The sequence below is a fragment of the Olea europaea genome, chromosome 3 (assembly GCF_002742605.1).
Source record: "Olea europaea var. sylvestris chromosome 3, O_europaea_v1, whole genome shotgun sequence".
Lineage (NCBI taxonomy): Eukaryota > Viridiplantae > Streptophyta > Magnoliopsida > Lamiales > Oleaceae > Olea > Olea europaea.
Window position 1 is genome coordinate 21902365 of NC_036239.1, and position 22484 is coordinate 21924848.

At 34.5% G+C, this 22484-nt stretch overlaps 2 protein-coding genes across 4 annotated transcripts; both read left to right on the forward strand.

Moving 5' to 3' along the window:
- The first annotated feature begins 2586 nt into the window (after window positions 1-2586).
- On the forward strand, window positions 2587-8192 carry LOC111390236 (pentatricopeptide repeat-containing protein At1g09820-like). Of its 3 annotated transcripts, XM_023015253.1 has the most exons (4): window positions 2587-4763; window positions 4856-4924; window positions 7370-7480; window positions 7704-8192. In XM_023015253.1, the coding sequence occupies exon 1, from the start codon at window positions 2705-2707 to the stop codon at window positions 4541-4543; it is 1839 nt and encodes a 612-aa protein (XP_022871021.1). In that variant the 5' UTR covers window positions 2587-2704; the 3' UTR covers window positions 4544-4763; window positions 4856-4924; window positions 7370-7480; window positions 7704-8192. The 3 variants fall into 3 exon arrangements, with proteins under 3 accessions (XP_022871021.1, XP_022871013.1, XP_022871025.1); XM_023015245.1 differs by lacking the exon at window positions 7370-7480; XM_023015257.1 differs by lacking the exons at window positions 7370-7480; window positions 7704-8192 and adding an exon at window positions 7157-7177.
- An 11477-nt stretch (window positions 8193-19669) lies between these two features.
- Window positions 19670-20918, forward strand: LOC111390250 (nicotianamine synthase-like). Its single transcript, XM_023015265.1, has one exon. It carries the CDS (start codon window positions 19777-19779, stop codon window positions 20737-20739), a length of 963 nt encoding a protein of 320 aa, XP_022871033.1. The 5' UTR covers window positions 19670-19776; the 3' UTR covers window positions 20740-20918.
- The last annotated feature ends 1566 nt before the right edge of the window (window positions 20919-22484 follow it).

Below are 22484 nucleotides of genomic sequence, written 5' to 3' on the forward strand. Positions count from 1 at the left end.
CATTGATGTTCTGATGCAAATTGTAGTTGAGAGATGCATTGCTTTGAATATAATCTAAAAATTGGTGGTGGTTAGGGGTTGAATAAGAGCTGAAGAAACGAGAAAAAATGGAGAAGAACAAACATCTTTGATTGGTGGCCATGTGAATTGGATATTCTGTGAGTGTTGAGTTATATTTTATTTTGATTTTTCCTCTTTTTTTATTTACATATTCATTATTTAAAAGAGAGGGAAAATTTAAAATATAAAAACTACAAAATTTTGGGGCTTTCCATCGATACGAGGTCGAGGCTGTCGCCTAGATGGTTTTACGGTCAAGTCGGCTCTATGCATAACATTCGACTCAATTATGTTATACAAATAGTGAATTGATCTCACATTAAACGCATATATAGTTAAAAATCTTGTAATTATTGAAATTAATATATATTCAAATAAATATATATATCACGTCTCTAATAAATTAAACTTTTCAATCAGGTTTTCGAAACTTCAATAAAATAGCCCTAATTCAGCCCACTTCACTTAAGAAATTGTTGGATGCAAAAAAAGAAAAAATACTGAAATCTAAACGCATATTACATACAAATTAGATTTTATACCGGTAGGGCAAGGCTAGGCAGGCAGTGGCGTGGATGAAGAGTCGACGACGGCAAGCTTAGACTTAAAAGAGAAGTGGGCTTTCGACCTTCTTGGATCTTTCGAATGCACTAGCATAGAGAGAGGAAAAGAGGAAAAGAATATGAACGAGGGTATAAAAAATGGGGCAGATTTTTTTACAACTTTTTCCATTGGTATTGGGTCTAATTTTTCCCTTTTTTTCAAATTCACAGGGCAGATTTTTGTACAATTTCTTCCATTGAGTCAAATCTTATTTAATTTTGGTACAATTTCTTCCATTGGTCAAAGCTCATTTAATTAGGACATATAGGGTATTTGAAATTATCTAGAGGGGCAAATATGTCTAAAATTGATATTCTTGCAATGCCTAAAAAAAAGTGACATTTTTGTAAATGCAAAGTCAAAAATTGACTATTTTGGTAATTTCCACAAAAAAAATTAATGTCAGCATAACAACCCATATTCTCAAGTTATAATCAAGTCTGGCGAAATCATCCTAAACTATCCTACAACAAAACTCAATATATTTAGAATCAACCGAATGCAAGTGAAGCACGAGATATGAAAGCAAAATATGAGGAAGCAATAATTCAAATGGCAAATCAACAATCTCAATACATGCTGCAGAATGACACTATCTTGCAAAGTCATACTGTCTCTTTGAAGATTTTGGAAAGGAAATTGCCTAAATAACAAAGATACTAGTAGAGAACAATTATAAGATACCCTTCCAAGTAACAATGAGGTCAGCTGGAGAAGTAGATGAATGCAATTACCATATGTAGTGCGCCCAACTCCTAGAAACTTAGGTGAAGAGGCCAAGTGCTAAAAAAGAGTCGGCAAATGATAACGGGCAATTTCATTCTATTAGTTTACACGCTTAAGAAATTTCATTGGGACAAATTTGAAAAATTTCTGGAAATTGAACATCAACATTCCATTTGTAGAAACTATAGCCCAGATGCCCACCTACCAAAAATTTATGAAGATGTTGACCAAGAAAAAGAACATTGACGTGCTATGAACAACGGTTTTAATTGAGGAGTACAGTCCAATTCTCTCAAATAAAATTTCGTATAAAGTTAAAAGATCCAGCCAACAATGGCTCCAGCTTATAGATTGGTCAATCAAGCATCGCAAGATATGAGGAAAATTATGTCTCCTCAAAGTTGACAAATTGTTATTTTCGATAGACTTTCTTGTAATTGTCATTGAAGAAAACCAAGACATATTGGTGATTTTGGAACGACCTTTCCATTTCAATTGCTAGAGTTCTCATTGATATGGGAAAATGGGAGTTAATCTCAATAGTGGAAGACAGCGTAGTTATTAAAACTAGATCGGATCGACCGGTCCAGATCGGGAATCGCCGAACTGAATCTTGGTACGATCCAACTGAATTAATTGGTCAAGTAAGCATATGAACTAGTTTTCTTTTTATTTCAAAAATATAATATAATTAAAATTAAAGTCTAATAATAACCCATTAATTGAACTGTTGACTTATCGGTTGAACCATTGACATGTTGACCATACAATTTTTTCAAATCGACCACCAGGTTGGGTCTAATAACTATGAAGGACAATAAAGCTATATTCAAGATCTATAGTGCATTGGAGCAGCCATCCAAATGAGAAAATGCTCCAAACTCGATGAAGTAGTGAAAGTTAAGCGAATGGAGGATAATCTATCAATACAAATGGAGCATAAGTAGTGAGTATTTTAATTAAAAATAATGAAAATGACCATTTTACCATTTCTAATTTTTGAATTTGAAAGTTGACTAATGGAGAATTGGATGATATTCATCCATTTGGACGTTTGTCGCTAATTAATCAAAGGTTGGGGATGCAATTATTCAGAAAATAGATTATGGATGAAAGTGCAAACTGAAAAAAAATGGGGACGTTCGCTACAATTTACCCTAAAATCTTATAATCCTTCCGCCACTAATTAGATTTTTTCCCCTTTTTTTAAGCCTCAGCAAAACCCACTTTTGAATAGTTGCAGTCGCCAGTCTCGCCTTCTTTTTCCAAGCACTACTGTGTCGTATCTGGGTCTGAATTTCATACCGTTACCTCCATGCACCGCCTCCGCCGCCTCCGTGCTCCGACACCACATGCCGCATCTTCATTCTCATACCATCTCCACACGGTCCCTACCCACCCTCCGACCCTAACATCACCGTGCCTCTCCGACCCAAACTTTCGATCACAAGTCTCCTCGCTAATCACTATCCAACAATGGTCCAAACTCGAACCACTCATCCAACCAGCCAACCCAACCCAGTTTCTCCAACAACTCTTTGAGTTCAACTTCCCCTCGGATATCATTCTCGCTTTTTTGCAATGGTCCCAACACGCTTTTAAGGTAACCCACTCTCTGGAAGACTACATCAAACTCTTCATTCTATTAGCAAATGATAAAAGGTACCCCAAGATCCGATCTTTACTGCATAAACTCTTGAAACAAGCGAATATCGTTTCAAATTCTGCATTTTTTAGTACCCTTTTAAATTTTAGCGACAATTCATGTGCTAATAGTATTATTGTGGATATGTTGATAATGACTTACGCCAATAATGGAATGTACAATAACGCGTTGGAGGCGTTTAAGAGGGCGGGGGATTACGGGTTTAAGTTATCTGTATATTCGTGCAATTTAATGTTGGGCTCGTTGGTGAAGGAGGGTAGAGTTGCAAGCTTGGAATTTGTGTATAAGATGATGATTAGGAGGAGGATTGAGTTTAACTTGATCACGTTTAATATTGTGATAAATGGGTTGTGCAAGGCAGGGAGATTAAATAGAGCCGGTGATGTGGTAGAGGATATGAAGGTCCATGGGGTGATGCCAAATGTGGTAACCTATAATACATTAATTGACGGTTACTGTAAGAGAGGTGGGCCGGGGAAGATGTACAAAGCCGACACCTTATTGAAGGAAATGGTGGAGAGGAGGGTGTGCCCAAATGAGATCACTTATAATACTCTTATTGATGGGTTCTGTAAGGATGATAATTTGGTGGCAGGAGTGAGGGTATTCAAGGAAATGAAGCAGCAAGGGCTGAGGCCTGGCGTGATTACTTATAATTCATTGATTAATGGGTTTTGTGATGATGGCAAAGTTGATGAAGCACTTGGTTTAAGGGATGAGATGGTGGATTTCGGTTTGGAGCCAAACATTGTTACTTATAATGCAATCATGAATGGGTTTTCAAAGAAGAGAATGCTGAAGGAAACTAGGGAATTATTTGATGATATTGTGGAAAAAGGGGTGGCAGTCAATGTGTTAACATTTAACACATTGATTGATGCCTACTGTAAAGCAGGAAAAATGGAAGAAGCAATGGCCATACGAGATATGATGTCGGAGAGCATGGTTTTTCCAAATGTTTCAACATACAATTGTTTGATTGGTGGTTATTATCTCAATGGAAACAAAGAAATGGCAAATAAGCTTTTAGATGAAATGGGGGAGAAGATCATAAAAGCTGATGTAGTGACCTATAACATACGGATCGATGCAATGTGCAAGAATGCTGAAACCAGAAAGGCAGTTAGACTTCTTGATGAAATGTCTGAGAAGGGATTGACTCCGAGTCATGTAACATATAACGCTCTGATGGCTGGTTATTGCCGGGAAGGAAACCCAAATGCAGCTTTGACGGTGAGGAGAAGAATGGAGAAAGAAGGAAAATCACCAAACGTTGTGACATATAATGTGTTGATTAAGGGATTGTGTGAGAAAGGCAAGCTAGAAGAAGCAAACCGATTTCTTAATGAGATGTTAGAGAAAGGATTGATACCTAACCGGATAACCTACGACATCATTAAGGAGGAAATGATGGAAAAAGGATTTGTTCCTAGCATAGATGGGCATCTCTACAATGACAGTAAAATCTCCAAGCTTGAGAAATATTAATGGGAATGAACATTCCATTTTCTTTTGATATCAACTGTAAGATGTGCGGGAACCAAAACTAGTTTGAACCATATCTACCAGGCTTTTACATATTGTATTTAGGATCATTTATTCTTCCTGCTTAAACTACCAAAATCCTTCGAGTTTTCATTTATAACCATGACTAGGATTACAGGCCACCAAAGTCATGAACATCGAGCTGGTGAATTCACCTATTCAAGTACGTTTCTATATTTTTCCCTTTTCCCATTATGTTTACCCAATCCACAGGATTCTGGAAAACAACTCTTTGGTTGCTTCTTTTCGATTCAGGGTTGCAGATGAGGGGGGATTCTCTTTTATATCAATGGTGGAGCTCGATTCACTATCAGACAAGAAAAGGTAAATCTGGGTATCTCTTATGTCAGATCAATTTATAGTGTTCACGGTTTCATTTCTATCTTTATTATATTCTTTTGTTCCAATTTGCTCACTTGCCATAATATTGTGTTTTTGTTTTAACCTTTTTGTTGCTTATGTGGCGGCTCAACATTTCATGATAAATTCTCTTCCCACCTGATAAGGAAAATGGTTTGAACCCTACAAGTCCTCTGTGCTGCTCTTTAATGACTGAGAAACTCTAAGTTAGAATTATGCTGTTAGTCATTAATATTTCAGTTATTTTTTCTTAGTTGTAGGTATTAAAATACTTAATTTAGAACACATATAAGCTTTACGTCGAAAAATGTGTAGCCGTTTGGGGCTGTTGTTCGAGAAGAGCAACTTCAGAGAGTTTTTCAATTTTCCTCTATATTTCTGAGGTTTTCTCAATTGATAGACTTCCTGTATATAGGTTTAATGTGGTGCCAACCTTCAGAGTTGCGAAGTCTGACCAGTCCAGATTTTCACAATTTTTGCACTGAGTGTCATTTGTCAAATATACGCCACGTAGCGTAAGATATCATTTGGTTATTATTAATCCTTCCGCCAACCTAGTTGTTGTAGATTTAGTAGATCTTACGAAATAGTGATGAATGATTCATGTATCTAGGGTTGGGCACGGTTTGGTTCGGAACTGAATCCGAAATTTTCGGGTATTTAGTGAGTGGAACCGTCGAGTCCAAATTTAATTATGAAATCGTTCGGGTTCGGCTCCATTCAGTTGCCACGTCCTGTATTATAATTAATTTTTTTAATATTTACAAAGCTACATTGATTTTACTAATATCATGTTTAATCTTAGTGTTTATAAAATAATGTGGGCCAATTTTATGTGCTTATTGCATCTCTTTTTGCTGAGTTCTTCATAGTTTTTATTGTTAAAATCACAGGAAGAGGAAGATAGTCAGCTCACAATAATTAATAGAGGCGCTGTCGAGCTTCAATTCGATTTTCCCAAAACAGTAGAAACTGCACTATGGTAGAATAATAGATTTGGTTAAAACTTAGGTCAATTTGATTAAATTGAGCTTGGACTGAAAATTAGAAATATGAAAATCTTATTTTTGAATTTAAGCTAAATTAATTAGTTAGCAAATTTATTTAGAAAAATAAAATAATCTGGCTTATTCAAAAAATAAATTAAAAATTAGGAAGTTCTTCGGTTCTTAATTTAGAACTGAGAACCGAATTGAACCGTCGATTCTCGATTCAAATACATGTTCGGGTATTTAATTTAAGAAGAACCGCTTGGTTCGATTCGGGAGTTTTGCCCGACCCTACATGTATCGTGCGCCAAATTTTTTGGCGACAAGGGTTTGTTAGTGGTGCTGTAACTCTATTTTCACTATCATTATTTTTTGGGATAATTGCAGCAGAAGCTCCAAACTTTTGAAAGACTAACAAATTTTTCCTAAACCTTTGATTTGTTGTAGCCATCACTCATGATATTTCCAAACGTTGCATGTGAGGTTCTTTTCAACGATTTTTATCCAAAATCTGTAAAGGGGCAGAATGATAACTTTACATTAAAATAAAAAAATCAAAAAATAAAATTGGTCTTCTTCTTTCCTAACCTACCCCAAATTCACCCCCACCCAACAACAAACCAAGAAACCCATGGGAGAAGATGGTACAAAAATGTGAACTGTGATGTGCCCTTTGCTGCATATTATTCCCATTTTTTCATTTTTCACGATGAAAATGTGATAAATAGATAAAAAAAAATTCGTGGACAAAATGTGCATCTAAACAGGATGAAGTAAATTTTGGGACTTGGGCTTAGTTAACCGTATATGCATAATTAAAATCTTGTAGAATCCAACATATAGGACAATTTATATCTCTATCCACTTGGTGAATTTTTATCTGGTTTACTGTAACTACTGGCTTCATTATTGATAGCAAGACTTGGTTCAAAGAATCCTAAAACATATCATCGAAAAACTGTTTCTTGTGGCGCATTGATTTATATAAATGTATAACGTGAGTTTATTTCTAGTGTGTGTGTGAGAGAGAATGGAAAAAATGCTATATGAAGCAGTGACACAAGGGTGGGGGTGGATTTGGAGTGGGTTAGGGAAGAAGAAGCCCAATTTTATTTTTTGATTCTTGATTTTAATGTAAAATTATCATTCTGCCCCCTTTAAAAATTGTTAAAATGTGGTCAAAATCATTTTTTTGGTCAACTAACAGAATTTTGGATGAAAATCGTCCGAAAGAACGAGAGAGAATGGAAAAAATGCTATATGAAGCAGTGACACAAGGGTGGGGGTGGATTTGGAGTGGGTTAGGGAAGAAGAAGCCCAATTTTATTTTTTGATTCTTGATTTTAATGTAAAATTATCATTCTGCCCCTTTAAAAATTGTTAAAATGTGGTCAAAATCATTTTTTTGGTCAACTAACAGAATTTTGGATGAAAATCGTCCGAAAGAACCTCACATGCAACGTTTGGAAAGGTTAGGGGTGACGGCCACAACAAATCAAAGGTTTGGAAAAAGTCTGCTAGTGTTTCAAAGGTTTGGGGCTTCTACTGCAATTGTCCCTTATTTTTTATCTCAGCAATTTTGGAATTTTTGATAGACTGACCACTTCATGACGAGTTCAACATTGATGTAAACAAGAGATAAAAGGGTGATTAGTTCTAATCTGTGAAACATTCATGAAATTCATTTTTCTGTCATCCAAAATTTTTAAAATACTTTGAATCCCACCATTTACAGGATGTTGTGAATCATGCAGGTGCCTGTACCCTACACTTATAAAGCTGTCGAAGGAAACCATGAGGAGCGATGGTCAGGCAGTGGTAAGTGGGGATATTATCTGGATGGAGTCCTGGACGAGCACAGAGGATGCAATCTGATACGTGTACAAACTATTTGGAATCAGTATCGAAACTGAATATGTTTCTCGTGACAATTCAATCCTGCATTTTGTGCCAATTGGAGAAGGGAAATTCTTGTATAGAGGCTAGATTATCACCAATTGAGAAGAATTCCTCATTCTCCTTGAAGCCTGTAAAAGGTACCATTTCTGGTCGTGGATGGTGCGACATGTAGAGTTGGTTAGATATCTAAACCTTCCCCATGCGCATAATTCAGTTGATTGTGTTGAATGATCAGGAGGCATATGGAATATATGTGAAGTTGTGTTCTTGTTTAATGCTTATTCCTCAAAACACGCTTAAAAGGAAGTTCTTGAATTTACATATTTTTTCTTTCGATATGATAACTGCTTTCCAGTTGCTTGGCCAAATTGAACTGGGAGCCATCTCCATAGTAGAGTAGAAAAGATGAAAGAAAAATTATTCTTATTGATTGACGTGTTCTTATTCTAGTGCTTCTTTGACCCTATCCCAAGTTGCATAATGTTGTCGATACAGAGAGTACACAAAGTGCACATTTCATGCATTGTATTAGACTTGGACGGCACAGTAGACGAGAATTTAGTTTCTTTTCATTTATTAGTATTGTCCAGTGCTAAAAATGCCAAAAGGGTTTTGTCCGAATTGACTTGTGAGGCACAACACATGTCGTCATGTAGTTAGCACATGAGCTTGACTTCATCTTGGCCAAGCAACGTGCAGTGGTGGATGGCCTCCAAGATGAATGGTAGCTTTTTTATGCCCGCTTGTCATTAATGGAAGCGGAATTTTTTACTATTCAGCTGTGTTAACAGAAAAAGGTATTTATTCTCTTGAAGTGGGGTAATCAAAACACATTCAACTCTATAGGCAACTTCTGATCATCGCCTTAAGTGCTTGGGCCTGAGATTTCCATAACAGATGAAATGTTTGTTGGGGGCGTTTCATCAGCTAATGTTTATAATATTGAAAAGAAATGAAACATAGGAGGGGACATACAACTTGACCTTGCCAATGAAGAGAAAAGCCAGCAAAAGTTGACATTAGATGGTTTGAAGCTCATTTGTGATAAACTTGAGAATGAAATATATAGAATTAAAAATCTAAAACAATTTTAAGAGCCTTTTTAAAAAAAAAAAAAAAAGAAATTAGTTCGAGCTCTGCTCAAAAATCTATTCTATTTTGTCTAGGTGTTTTATATTGTGTAAGATATCAAGTCGATTTCTAAACATTGACTCAAACTTGCTTATTTAGGTGTTGAGCTTAATGAAAAATTGTCCACTTCCGAGTAAAGAATTGAAGAACATAATTGGAAAGCTTTCAATTCTACTTCGGAAAAACTAATAGTATGTATGACTAGCATTAGCAATACTAAAAAGGACAGATTTGTAAGATATTAGTTTATTATTGTATCCACTTCGATGAATCAAATAAACTTTAAAAATGTCTATTATACAATATTAAAATATAACATAGCAATATGATGAACATGAGTTTAACTTATAATTAACTTTACCAAACAAATCATAAGACCTACATTGTCATCACACATTTCAATGAAACACCACTATTAATTTCTTATCCTTTGTCTTAGAAGTCCAAAGAGTATCTTTAAAGGAAACCAATGATATAAAAGTGTGTTATTTCTCGTCGTCGGTTAGTCGCATTAAGCTTTACTTTCAGAGTGGAATGGACCAAATTGGTCCACATGTTAAAACTTTTTTGGTGTGTGGCTTTTGTCTTTTGAAAAGTTAATGGGATTTTCTGTGTGAAGATGGATGACTTCCATTAAAGCATTAAAAATAAAAACTCGAGAGGGAAGTAAATAAAGTAATGTTGGATTTATTAAGTAGTCGTGTGGGTCTGTATATGTAAATTGTCTATAAATAAGATATTGAAGCAATCAAGATTATGGAGTAAGAAGGTAAAGTCAAGAACAAGAATTCAAGAATCAAAAGAGACAATATTCAACATTAAAGATTAGGAAACCAAACATGAAGACATCGAGTTGATCTCTATGATTCAAGATTCGGAATCAAGATCCAGTAATAAATAATCATTTCCAATGAATTAAAGTAAGTTTTGCATTTAATAATTCTCTTGGTGATTTGACTGAATGATCTTGACAGTAAAGTAATTAAGTTGTCAAGTTCTTGAGATTTAAAGTTTCATAAAATTATAATAAATAAAGTTGTCATGGTACATATCGTGCTTTCAAGTCTTTTACAAAAACTAGTCTGTCGGGAGGCAAATTCTTATGATACATAACTAGAGTCGTCTCAACTAACTTTTGGTCTCAGGAGAAAATTTTGAATGGGTAACTTCTCAAAAATAATATTTTTTGATTAAAAAAATATAATAATAATAATAAATACTTCTTTTCTCGATGGGAAAAATTCTGGCATTTCATGAAATCAAACAAGAAAATGAGTAGAAGTTCAGTTAAGCACAGAAGGACAAACTTTTAACAGTAGTGTGTCTTGAACAAAAATATAATGTCAACTCACAGATTAATATTAGATCATTCAATAGAATCTTCAACTAAACCATAATGTCTGATAATAGAGAAGAAACAAATACATAAGAAAACAAAAACCTTCTAACATTTATTAAACACATATATAATTGATAAATAGATAAAAATTAAAAATTAAAAGCATAACATTCTTCAAGATAAACTCGCCTTAAAATAAGTATAACATTGATGTTCTGATGCAAATTGTAGTTGAGAGATGCATTGCTTTGAATATAATCTAAAAATTGGTGGTGGTTAGGGGTTGAATAAGAGCTGAAGAAACGAGAAAAAATGGAGAAGAACAAACATCTTTGATTGGTGGCCTTGTGAATTGGATATTCTGTGAGGGTTGAGTTATATTTTATTTTGATTTTCCTCTTTTTTTATTAACATATTCATTATTTAAAAGAGAGGGAAATTTTAAAATAAAAAAAATACAAAATGTTGGGGCCTTCCATCGATACGAGGTCGAGGCTGTCGCCTAGATGGTTTCACGGTCAAGTCGGCTCTATGCATAACATTCAACTCAATTATGTTATACAAATAGTGAATTGATCTCACATTAGACGCATATATAGTTAAAAATCTTGTAATTATTGAAATTAATATATATTCAAATAAATATATATATCACGTCTCTAATAAATTAAACTTTTCAATCAGCAACAAGAACAATATATGCTTAATTTTCATTTTTGAGAATTTCCAAAGGAACACATGCAGATTCTTTTCAATCAAGATGAAAAAGATTAATTTTATCTCAAGATCAAGGACGAATTAGAATCCCTCTCCCCTTTTTAAATCATGATAGACAATGCACTCCCTCAGACAGACATTTTCACATATAATAAGAACATAAATAGACAAGTGCTTAATCACTAGTAGAGCACTAGCAAAGAGAATGATGGCTTCTTGTCTGCACCGTTGAATAAAAGGGAAAGGCAAAGAATAATAAAATACCTCGGAGAGCACAATGGTACCTTGGGAATTTGAAATTGCGAAGAATGTAGCTTTTATGGTGTAAAATGTCAACATAATTCAATGTAATCTTTAGGGTTCATTAAAAGGCACCTTTTGTAAATTGAGAGAAGTTTAACATAACAAAATCTAAAAAAGTCATTTTTTAGATTGGTATCATATTCTTTTTCTTCATCATTAAATAAGTGTATCTCTATTGAGAATTAGAAACTTTAATTATATACCATCAGTTGCAATAAAATTGTAAAAAAGACATAAAGACACAAAAGAACATGCAAGATTTATAAATATTCGTCTCAATGTGAGACTATGCTCTCACGTCTATCGTTGCAGTAATCACCGTGATGAAAATAAGTTGACAAGAGAAAAATTGCACACTTTACTTTCGCTATCCTAGATTTGCTTAATGATTCAATGATCGAGCTCCAAAGCTTAACAAACTCATCCAAGACAAGATCTTATTATTGCATTGTCACTCGTTATAGACTCACTTTGTTACCAAAAATAAAAAACAACACATATAATGTTTTTTTTCACATCATGTATGATTCTTTATTAGTTTTTTTACGATTAAAAGGGTTTTGATTAGTTGATAAAAATATATAAACTTCTAGTGATTTAGTGCATACATATTGTCAAATTTACTCAAAATCCTAGAAGTAAATCCCAAGAAAATTTGAAAAGTTTCTAACAAACAAGATATTTTATATGGTTTATATAATTAGTTCCTTAGATGTTTCTACTCAAATAATATGTTTGATGTCTATAATGATGCTTTATTACATGTACGTAGACACACAAATTTTTAGGTTAATACCATCAACTTACACATATTCATTTACAACTAGTGAAAGTTAATTGCAAGGTGTTCTCACTATGACACCATTCTAGTGTTATTGTGCACTTTATGATGCTTTATGAAATAAATAATTAAAAACAATGAACATCTATACTTTACCGTCTTTTGTGGTAATAATTGGAAGTCATTGTATTTTGGAATCTTACCACTTGCAAACCTTTATTTTTTATATCTATACAAATAAAATTGGCAAATCATTTTTTTACGTATCCAAATAAAAATAAATAAAAATGAAGTGATTATTGTAAATTATAAATAAACATTTAAACAATTCAAATAGAGTTAGAAAAGTTGATTTTATATAGATGTGTAGACTCTTGATATCTTCCAAATAGATTTGGTCACGACACGAAATAAAAATAACAAGAAGGGTTGTTTGGGGATAATTGGACCCAAAAACAATACAAGACTTTCCTGTGGAATTGAATGTAAAATGCACGAAATATGACAACCTAAATTAACAAAAATTATACAAAACGGTACATATATATTTATATTATTTAAAATAGTCTGAAATGGGCATAACTGCCTAGACACATCAATTAGAAATTTAGAAGACAATTTGTTGGAGAAAATAAGTGATTTATGTATATATGTTGTAATTAACACAATAAACTAAATAACAATATACTAAATATTCCACAATAAAATAATGCAAAGAAATATATTAGATTTTAGATAGAAAGCCTTTAGAAAGTCATGTCAAAGACAATATCCTAAAATTATGTGGCCTCCCCTTCGTACGGATATTTTCAACATTACATGGTTCAAGAATAAAACTCTTATAGCTCACAACTAGTTCTCTATATATGGGCATGAATATAGTGAGATAAAGAATTAGCCTTATCAAGTCGTCAAAACTATATAAGTATAAAATGAAATGTATAGAAATAATTATTTCGAAGTGTTTTTTCAATGAAATATCCCTCTTATAAAGTATTAAAAAACTCCAATCTAACTTATATTTTAAATTAAGGTTTTAATTTTGGATTAAAATCTGAAAATTAAAAACTAAAACTAAAATTAAAACAAAGGAAAACTGAGAACTAAAAGTTTTAATTTTAAAAGGTTAAAAGTCCCCCACTTTTTTATGTTACAACACAATTTGTATGAAAAGATACACGTTCAGTGTGTGATTCTCAAACCCCACATTGCCGTTGTCTTCCACAATGTGCTTTGCAACTGGTTTATTTCTAAGTTTTTCAGTCCTTTTCCTTCTCAAAGTCCTCATAACCTATCATTTTTACCATCTTTAGACGTCTACTTGCTATGCCCAAATTAAATAACTTCAAATACTAGTCCTTTCATTACAAATTTTAGTTAACAACTGAACTTAACATTACGAATTTTAATTAACGATTGACTTTAACACTTCAACTTGTGAAGTGAGGCTTGCAGGTTGCGACTGGGGATTGTATAATGTTAGGTTGGTGACTCAAATTAGGAGTCCTTGGAGATGCGTGATTTCACTCGACTTGGAAAGAAATCAATTTGTGCCCAAGTTAAACAAGGAAACGTAAGGATTTTTTCCTTTACACAATTGTAACCTAATTTTAACAGATTTCTTATCTTTTGGGATTCTTCTAAAGTTTGGAACGTGGCCTATTAATACAAGGCTTCTCTATGAGTTTTGTTTAAGCATTATTGCTGTGTTTGTAATTTCTCTACATATTGTCAATTAATATACATCATTACTCTGCGATTAACTCTCTTTGTTTATTTCTTTACTTTTAATCTTGTTTCATCATTATGATCTTATTACTTATTTCATACAACGTCATTAATCTCAATCCTTGTCGCTTTTGGGACCAACAAGTGGTATCAAAGCTTGATTCTTCTGTGGATTGGTTGAGGTTTTTTTTTAGAGATGACTACCATGGAGTATGATATTCCTCTGTTAGATCGCAATACAATGTTTTCTTTGTGACAAGTAAAGATGAGGGATATTCTAGCGCAGTTAGACTTGGATGATGCTCTACTAGGTTTTGAAAAGATGTCAACTAATTGGACAACGGAAAAGAAACAACACAGGGATTGGAAGGCTTTATCATAGATTCATCTTCATTTATCCAACAATATTCTGCGGGGTGTCTTGAAGGAGAAAATAGCGGCTACTTTGTAGTTAAAATTGGAGCAGTTATATATGACTAAAAGTCTCATGAGCAAACTGGTTCTAAAGCAGAAATTGTATTCTCATCGCATGGCGAAATGAGAGTCACTAAAGGATCATATTGTCATGTTCAAGGAAATAGATCTGGAGACGTTGGAGATTAAGTACGATGTAGATGATTTGGCATTGATCCTGCTGTGTTCGCTGCCTGGCTCTTATGCGTCGTTTTGGGACAGCATTTTATATAGTCGGGATACTTTGACTACAGGCGACGTCTATGATGCTTTGCACTCAAATGAAAGTTGAAGCATTTGGTTGGAGCTACATCGAGGAATGAGGAAGCTCTTGTATCTCATGGTGGTTAACGGAGGGGTAGATCGAAAAATAACATCAATCTGTTTTGCTTCTACTACAGACGTAAGGGACATATTTGGAAGGATTACGATAAGTTGCAGGTTAAAGGTGATTTAGCTGTAAATCATGAAGCGCAACCTTTGAATTTAAATGAAATAAATGTAGTTGAGGATTTTTCAGACGGCGGAGATGTGATGTTGATTGTGGTATCTGACGTATAATCTAAGCTTGACGACGAGTAGATTCTTGATTTGGCATGTTCACATCATATGTGTTCCAATTGAAATTTCTTTCAAACATATGAAACTGTTCAGCAAGGTGGAGTTGTAATGGGAAACAACCAATCTTACCGTATTGTTGGGATCACTCGAGTCAAATTTAAACTACAGGATGATACAGTTAGAACGATTGATCAGGTTCGACATGTTCCAAACCTAAAAATGAATCCCATCTCGCTTAGTACTCTGGATACAAAATGGTGTAAATTCTCTGGTGGAGGTGGAATCTTGAAGGTTCGAAAGGATGTTCGGGTTGTACTAGAGGGACGGAGAAGGTCTCAATTGTACATCTCGCAAGGAAACGCAGAACTAGTTAAGAGACATCTGGACAAGTCAGTACCGTGATGAATATTCAATTTGGTACAGTATCTCTTGTGACGGGCTCTAGGTTGGTTCAGAGCATTACTCAAGGGAGCGTTGGTGATCCACTTTACCACCAATTTCAGCGATTGCACTATGTTCAGTTGTTAGGGTTTGATCGATTGAGTATAGGTACCCTGGTGTCAGTGATGTCTGTAATGCTTTTGGGGATGTTGAAGGTGACAGTTCTAGCAATGGGCCTTCTGTTCACTCATTTTGTATGGTTTCTGCTTCAAGGTGTGCTTCAACCCTGTTTGGTAAACATTAATTCCTTTGTGGAATTTTGGGGAATGGGGGGTATCTTGACTCAAATTTCGGTACAACCAGCAGAGCTCTACAAAATTTCTCCACCTGAGAAATAAACCCGTCTGCATTGAAATGAACTAGTCAATCTCCTCAATGCAGTAACCAAAATTCTCCATATAAACCATCGTCCTTTGCACGGCGTCCACAAGTGACACCTGAACCCTACTCCCGAATTTCCAAAATTCCACCAAGGAATTACTGTTTACCAAACAGGGTCAAAGCACACCCTATAACAGAAATCGCACAAGAGTCCCTTGCCAAAACTATCACCTTCAAAGATCCTGAAAGCATCACAACATTGCCGACAACACTATACCTACGCTCCATGGTCCAACCCTATCATTTGAACACAGTGCAACTGCTGATGTTGGTGGTAAAGCGGAATCACCAACGCTTCCTTGAACAATGTTTTGAACCAACCCAGAGCCCTCACAAGAGGTATTGTACCAAACTAAATATTCGCCACGATACTAAAATTGCCCAAATATCTCTTAACTGGTTTTGCGCTTCCCTACAATATGTATAACTGAGACCATCTCCGTCCCTCAATTACAACCCGAACACCCTTTTAGACCCTCAAGGGTCCACCTCCATAAGAGAATTTATAACATTTTGCATCTAAGGCAATCAGCAAGATAAGATTCCTTTTAAGGTAAAAAACATGTCGAACCTGCACAATTGTTCTGAATGTCCTATCCCATAGCCTCAATCTGACTCGATCGATCCCAACAATGTGACAAGATTGGTTGTTTCCCATTACATCTCCACCCTGCTGTACAGTCTCATATATCTGAAAGAAATTTCTATTGAAACACATATAATGCAAAAATTTCGAGTCGAGAACCCACTCGTCATCAAGCCTAAATTCGACATCAGATGTCATGGTCAACATCTCATCTCCGTCGTCTGAAAAATCCTCAACAACATTTGTTTCGTTTGAAGTCAAAGGTTGCGCTATTTGATTTGCAGCTAAATCATCTTTAGCCTGCAACTTACCGAAATCCTTCCGATATGTCCCTTCCGTCTGCAGTTAAAGCAAAACAAATTATTGTCAACCTTCAATATGCCCCTCCGTTGACCACCATGAGATACAAAAGCTTCCTCGTCCATCGATGTAGTTTCAACAAAATGATTTAACTTCTCATTCGAATGCAAATCATCATAAACATCGTCTATAGTCAAAGTACCTCGACTGTACAAGATGGTGTCTCGAAACGACGCATAAGAGCCAGGCAACAAACACAACAGAATCAAGACCAGATCCCGACAATATGGTCTTCCAACAACCCTCCTTCCACCATGCGATGGGAATAGAGCTTCTACTTTAGAGCCAGTTTACTGATAAGACTTTTAGTCATACATACCTGCTCCAATTTCAACCACAAAGCGACAACTGTCGTCTTCTCCTTCAAAACATCCTATAGAATATTATTGGATAAATGAAGGTAGATCTGCGATAGAGCTTCCAATCTCTCCATTGTTTCTCCTTCGTTGTCCAATCTGCTGGCATATTCTCATAACCCAGCAAAGCATCATCTAAATCGAATTGTGCCAAAATAGCTCTCATCTTTACATGTCACAGAGAAAATCTTATATTGCGATCTATCAGCGAAATGTCATATTTCTGGGTAGCCATCTCTGAAAAATCTCAACCAATCCATAAAAGAAGAACCAAACTCTGATACCACTTATTGAACTCGAAGGGATTGTAATGAATGAGATTAATGACACAATATGAAGTAATGAAAATCACAACGAGGAAACAAGATTAAAAGTAAAAAAATAAACAGAGAGAATTAATCGCAGAGGAATGATGTAATATAAATTGACAATATGGAAAGAATTACAACAGGACAGCAATAACAGCTTCAACTAAACTAACGAAAGTGCCTTATATTCATAGACCACGTATAAAAACCCTAGGAAAGTCCTAATAGATAATAAATTCTGTCAAAATTATGTTACAATTTTAACCTTGGAGATGCGCAATGATACCACTTGTTGGACCCGGAGGAATTGTAATGAATGTGATTATTGACACAATATGAAGTAATAAAGATCACAACAAGAAACAAGATTGAAAGTAAAGAAATAAACAAAGAAATTTAATCGCAGAGGAACGATGTATTATAAACTGACAACATAGAAAGAATTATAACATGACAGCAATAATAGTTTCGACTAAACTGACAGAGAAGCCTTATATTTATAGGTCATGTATAAAAATCCTAGAAGAGTCCTAATAAGAAATTCTATAAAAATTAGGTTACAATTGTGTAAAGGAAAAAATCCTTACATTTCCTTGTTTAACTTGGACACAAATAGATTTCTTTCCAAGCCAAGTAAAATTACGCATATCTAGGGACTCGTAATTTCAGTCACCAACCTAACATATGATAGGACTTGATCTCCGTTGTTAGTCATTTGTCTTAGATAATTAGTGGATTGCCAAATTGATGCGGTATAGAAAGGAGAAGATTTCATAAAAAAAAAAAAAAGGAAGGGGGATCAGTTTAAACTAAAAATTTTTTGGGAGTGTCCTCGATGTACGATTATTTTCGATCAATTTCCATTGTGTAGACCTCCAAAAACACGTTTTTCGGTTTTGGTATAATTTTGTTTTAGCGAATGAATTTGGAATTCAATTCCATTGTTGAGAATTGATTGTGAAGATTAGTGCTTTTAATTTTCGTCATTCTTTTACGTGAATTTTTTGTTCTTTTCTATAAGCTTCCGCTACGTTACAAATTCTTGAACGCAAATAATATTTTTAGCATAAAATAATGACAAAATAGCATTAATCATATTCAATAGTCAAACAAGTGTGAATCCAAGGATGCTTATATCATATCAACATCAATGGAAATTCTATATATTCCAGAAAAAGTTAGATTAAAATATAAATTAAAAAACCATTTTAATTACACATTTCATGGAATTCAAAACTTTTCAACAAAGCATTTCAATTTTTATCAAAATTTACTAAAATCTGATTTTTTTTAGTCTAAATCAACCGGAGCATAGTTTACTTCATGAATAATCCAGCATGTTGCGTGTAGTTCTAAAGAAATTGAGTTAATTTTATTACAATCCGAACCATGTGAAAGCATAAAAATTTAGAGAATATGATATGTTAAAATAAATGGAAAAGAAAAAAAACAGAGATACTTATAATTAAATTGTTTTGACTTCCAATCATTGGAAAAGTCCGTGTGAAAGTATGTTGCATATTTGGTCTGTATAATAGATTCTTGATGCATGCATGCTTCATGCCATTTATTGTTGTCTCGTTTTCACATTTGGTGGGAACTACACTCTAAGCAAGAAATCTTCACCAGAGACAATTAATTAACAATTATTTTCTTTCTTTGGTTTTTTCTTTGTTCCTCATAAGAATTTGAATTTAGAGTTGGAGGCGAGTTTGAGAAACGAGTCTTCAAAACCTTGCAATGTCAATATCCAAATCAAAATGTTATTTATGTATTCAAGTTTTACCATCACCTATTTATATAGATTTCAAGACTTAAACAATTAATTAAAAAATAAATTGGGTGGTGTTTGTGTGAGGTTATATGTTGACTTGAAATGAAACTAAACTAAATTTCCTCTCTTGAAAACTTATAATCTTTATACAAGATGGTTCGATGTGATAGCATGATTAGAAAATCTCTAGACTTCAAGTAGCACAACCATGAAAAATCCACTTGTTTGACCTTAATTTGATGAAAAAATAAATCTAGAAACAATTATTGAAGATAATAAGTACATATAAATATATTTTTCGAATATTTTCCTCTTATAGATTCTACTAATTTGTGATAAAAGTACAAGCATAACTTAAGAATATAAATTAAGAGGAAAGTCAAAATTAAAAAGCTTTGAAGGAATTAAGATTGATGACGCTACAAATTATTAGGGCGTCAAAATGCCTGGCTGTACAAAACTTCTTAATGAGGAAGTTGTTAACCGGCGAGAAAACAAATTTTAATCAATAAATAATGAATGCGCTGATGAATAATATTGCTGCAAGTTTCAGCCTCCTTTTAGGGTCCCACAAGCGCCGTTAAATAGCATCCTGTGGAGAGCAACAGCTCTCTCATCCCAAGAAACAGAGTGTGCTTTCAACAATTTACTCTATTTTTCTAGAGAGAGAGGGAGGATTCTTGAAACCTAATAACTTCATAGTGTCGACATGGTTTGTCTGAAGGATCCCTTGGTGCAGAAAGTGAGTGATTTGTGCGAGAAAATCTCAAGACTCGACAGCCTTAAACCCTCCAAAGATGTCGACACGCTGTTTACACATCTTGTTCTCACGTGCATGCCACCATATCCAATTGATGTCACCAAATTATGTGAGAAAATTCAAGAAATGAGGTCTAATCTCATTAGACTGTGTGGGGAAGCTGAAGGGCTGCTGGAGAAACATTTTTCGACGATCTTAGGTTCTTTTGACAACCCACTTGACCATCTTGAAATTTTTCCCTATTTCTCGAATTACCTAAAGTTGAGTCGTCTCGAGTATAACATCCTTAGCCAACACTGCTCGGATGTCCCGAGCCGCGTGGCATTCCTAGGATCAGGTCCTCTCCCTCTTACCTCAATTGTCTTGGCTTCTTATCACATGACTTCGACTACTTTCCACAACTATGATATTGATCCATCGGCCAATTCCATGGCGTCCCGCCTCGTGGAATCCGATCCTGATCTGTCGAAAAGGATGTTATTCCACACTACTGATGTTATGAGTGTGACAGATGCGTTTAAGGACTATGACGTCGTGTTTTTGGCAGCACTTGTAGGAATGGACAAGGAGGAAAAAATTGGAGTCATTGAGCATTTGGTCAAGTACATGAAGCCGGGGGCGCTGCTGATGCTGAGAAGTGCCCATGGGGCGCGCGCTTTTCTTTATCCGGTGGTGGATCCTTGTGATCTCCGAGGATTTGAGGTTCTTACAGTGTTCCATCCGACAGACGAGGTTATTAATTCTGTTGTCATTGCTCGCAAGTCTCTGGATTTGCCTACACATTCGATTGATCACGGGTTTATTAACGGATCCTTGATGATTTCATGCAAATGCGCTGAGATTCAAGCCTTCAATCCCCTCAATCAGATGAACATGATTGAGGAATTGGCTATGGAAGATCATCTGTCTTGAACAATCCTCTCTCTCTACATTGTTTCTGACTGGGGTGATTTCCAGCAAATAATCTGAATTATTTTTATGTTTTCAGTTATGTTTATGCATTGGAGACACTTGCAGAATGTCTCCATTTTGGTGTGGTTTGCGTTACTTTCAAGAAATTAATAACATACCTCTTTACCATTGGTTTTTAAGTTCCTTTACTAATTGATCGATGTTTTAAATGTTTAGAAATTTTAAGTAATTTATTTTTTTACCATATATCTTCTACATGTTCCTCATTCTGTATCAAATGTTAAGACCCCCGATATTTTCACAAGCATGTTTGATTGTGTTTAAACTTGTCTAGATTAGTTAGTTTTCTGGAGGAAAAAGAAAAGAAAAAAAGAAAAAGAAGTAATTATAAAAACTTTGTTTCTTGGATTGGCTTTCAAAAAATGTGTGGAATACTCAATTATTAGGTTCTTCTCCCTAGATGATTCTTGTGTTTAACAAGTACATGAATTATTTGTCGGATTTATCTAGTTATTCATATACATAAGTGAATACTTAGTTGCGTAATGTTCGCAGATAGATTGTTTTCACTCAAGATAAAAACCTTAGTTCTCCCATATTATAAAGATTGCATCTGTTTAAAGAACAAAATTAGTCCAATTTGTACAATATATTTTGAAGTTATAGATTGCTCAGAAGAAGCAATTTGCAAACCGTGGTCGATAGCAGTCGAGACGAAGAGCTGTTTGCTGTGAGTTTGGCCGTTGTTTGCTTACCACAGTCGACCCGCAGTCCGTCCATGATTTTGTTTTTTGTGTGTTAGTATTTTGGTCCTTTCGAGAGGATGACTTCCAAGATGGATTCAAGCAATGTATATATATAGACCTATTTTAGGTCAAATTAAGGCGGATTTCATAGTACATAATAGAAGACCATAGAGAGGAATTTCATACCAAACAATATCAAATTCTTACGGGGATGCACAAAGGGGAATGCAATAGAAGAAAAAGGGGAATAGACACTAGAGAAATAGAGATGCAAGAAGATAGAGCGCAAAAAAGCTAGGGTTTCAAGAACTTGATGTGAAGGAGGCACATTCTTGGTGCCGAATTTTTATTTTTTTCTCATTTTTCCTTAAAATCTAGCGATGTATTCCAATATATTTTTGTGTTTTCTTCCTTCGTGGTGGGTAGCGAAACAATTAGTTGGGATGAACGATTGTAACCTAATTTTAAACCTTAATTTTCAATGTTATATTTTGATATGCATTAATGTTGTGTATCATTTTTACTTATATTCCTTGTGCTTTGAAATAATTGGCTATTATTTCATTGATTTGCAAATGGTAAAAAGTCAACAGGCGAGCTACTTGTTTAGATCACATAACTAACATGGGAATTTGGGTAGAATGTAGATACAGTTTTACCATGTTATAATCCTTAACTGATTTTCATTTTGGTGATTATCTAATGTTCTTGATTAAGGCTTACTCAAAATTCACGTAAAGATATAGGGCTTGTTCAAACTGTTTTCTTCAAATTTTCACCTTATAACTTGACACAAGAAAGGTACGGGTCAAGTTTGTCACCGCTCACTTCGATAGAAAATTAATGGTATTATTCATAGTCAAAGATTGCGGTAGTCATCCTATATAACATATTATGTTGAGAAGCAATCTTATTTTGTAACTAGTAAATAATCATGAATCAATTCTCATATTATGTCATGTAGGAATTTTCATGTTACATCACTACTCACTACTACAA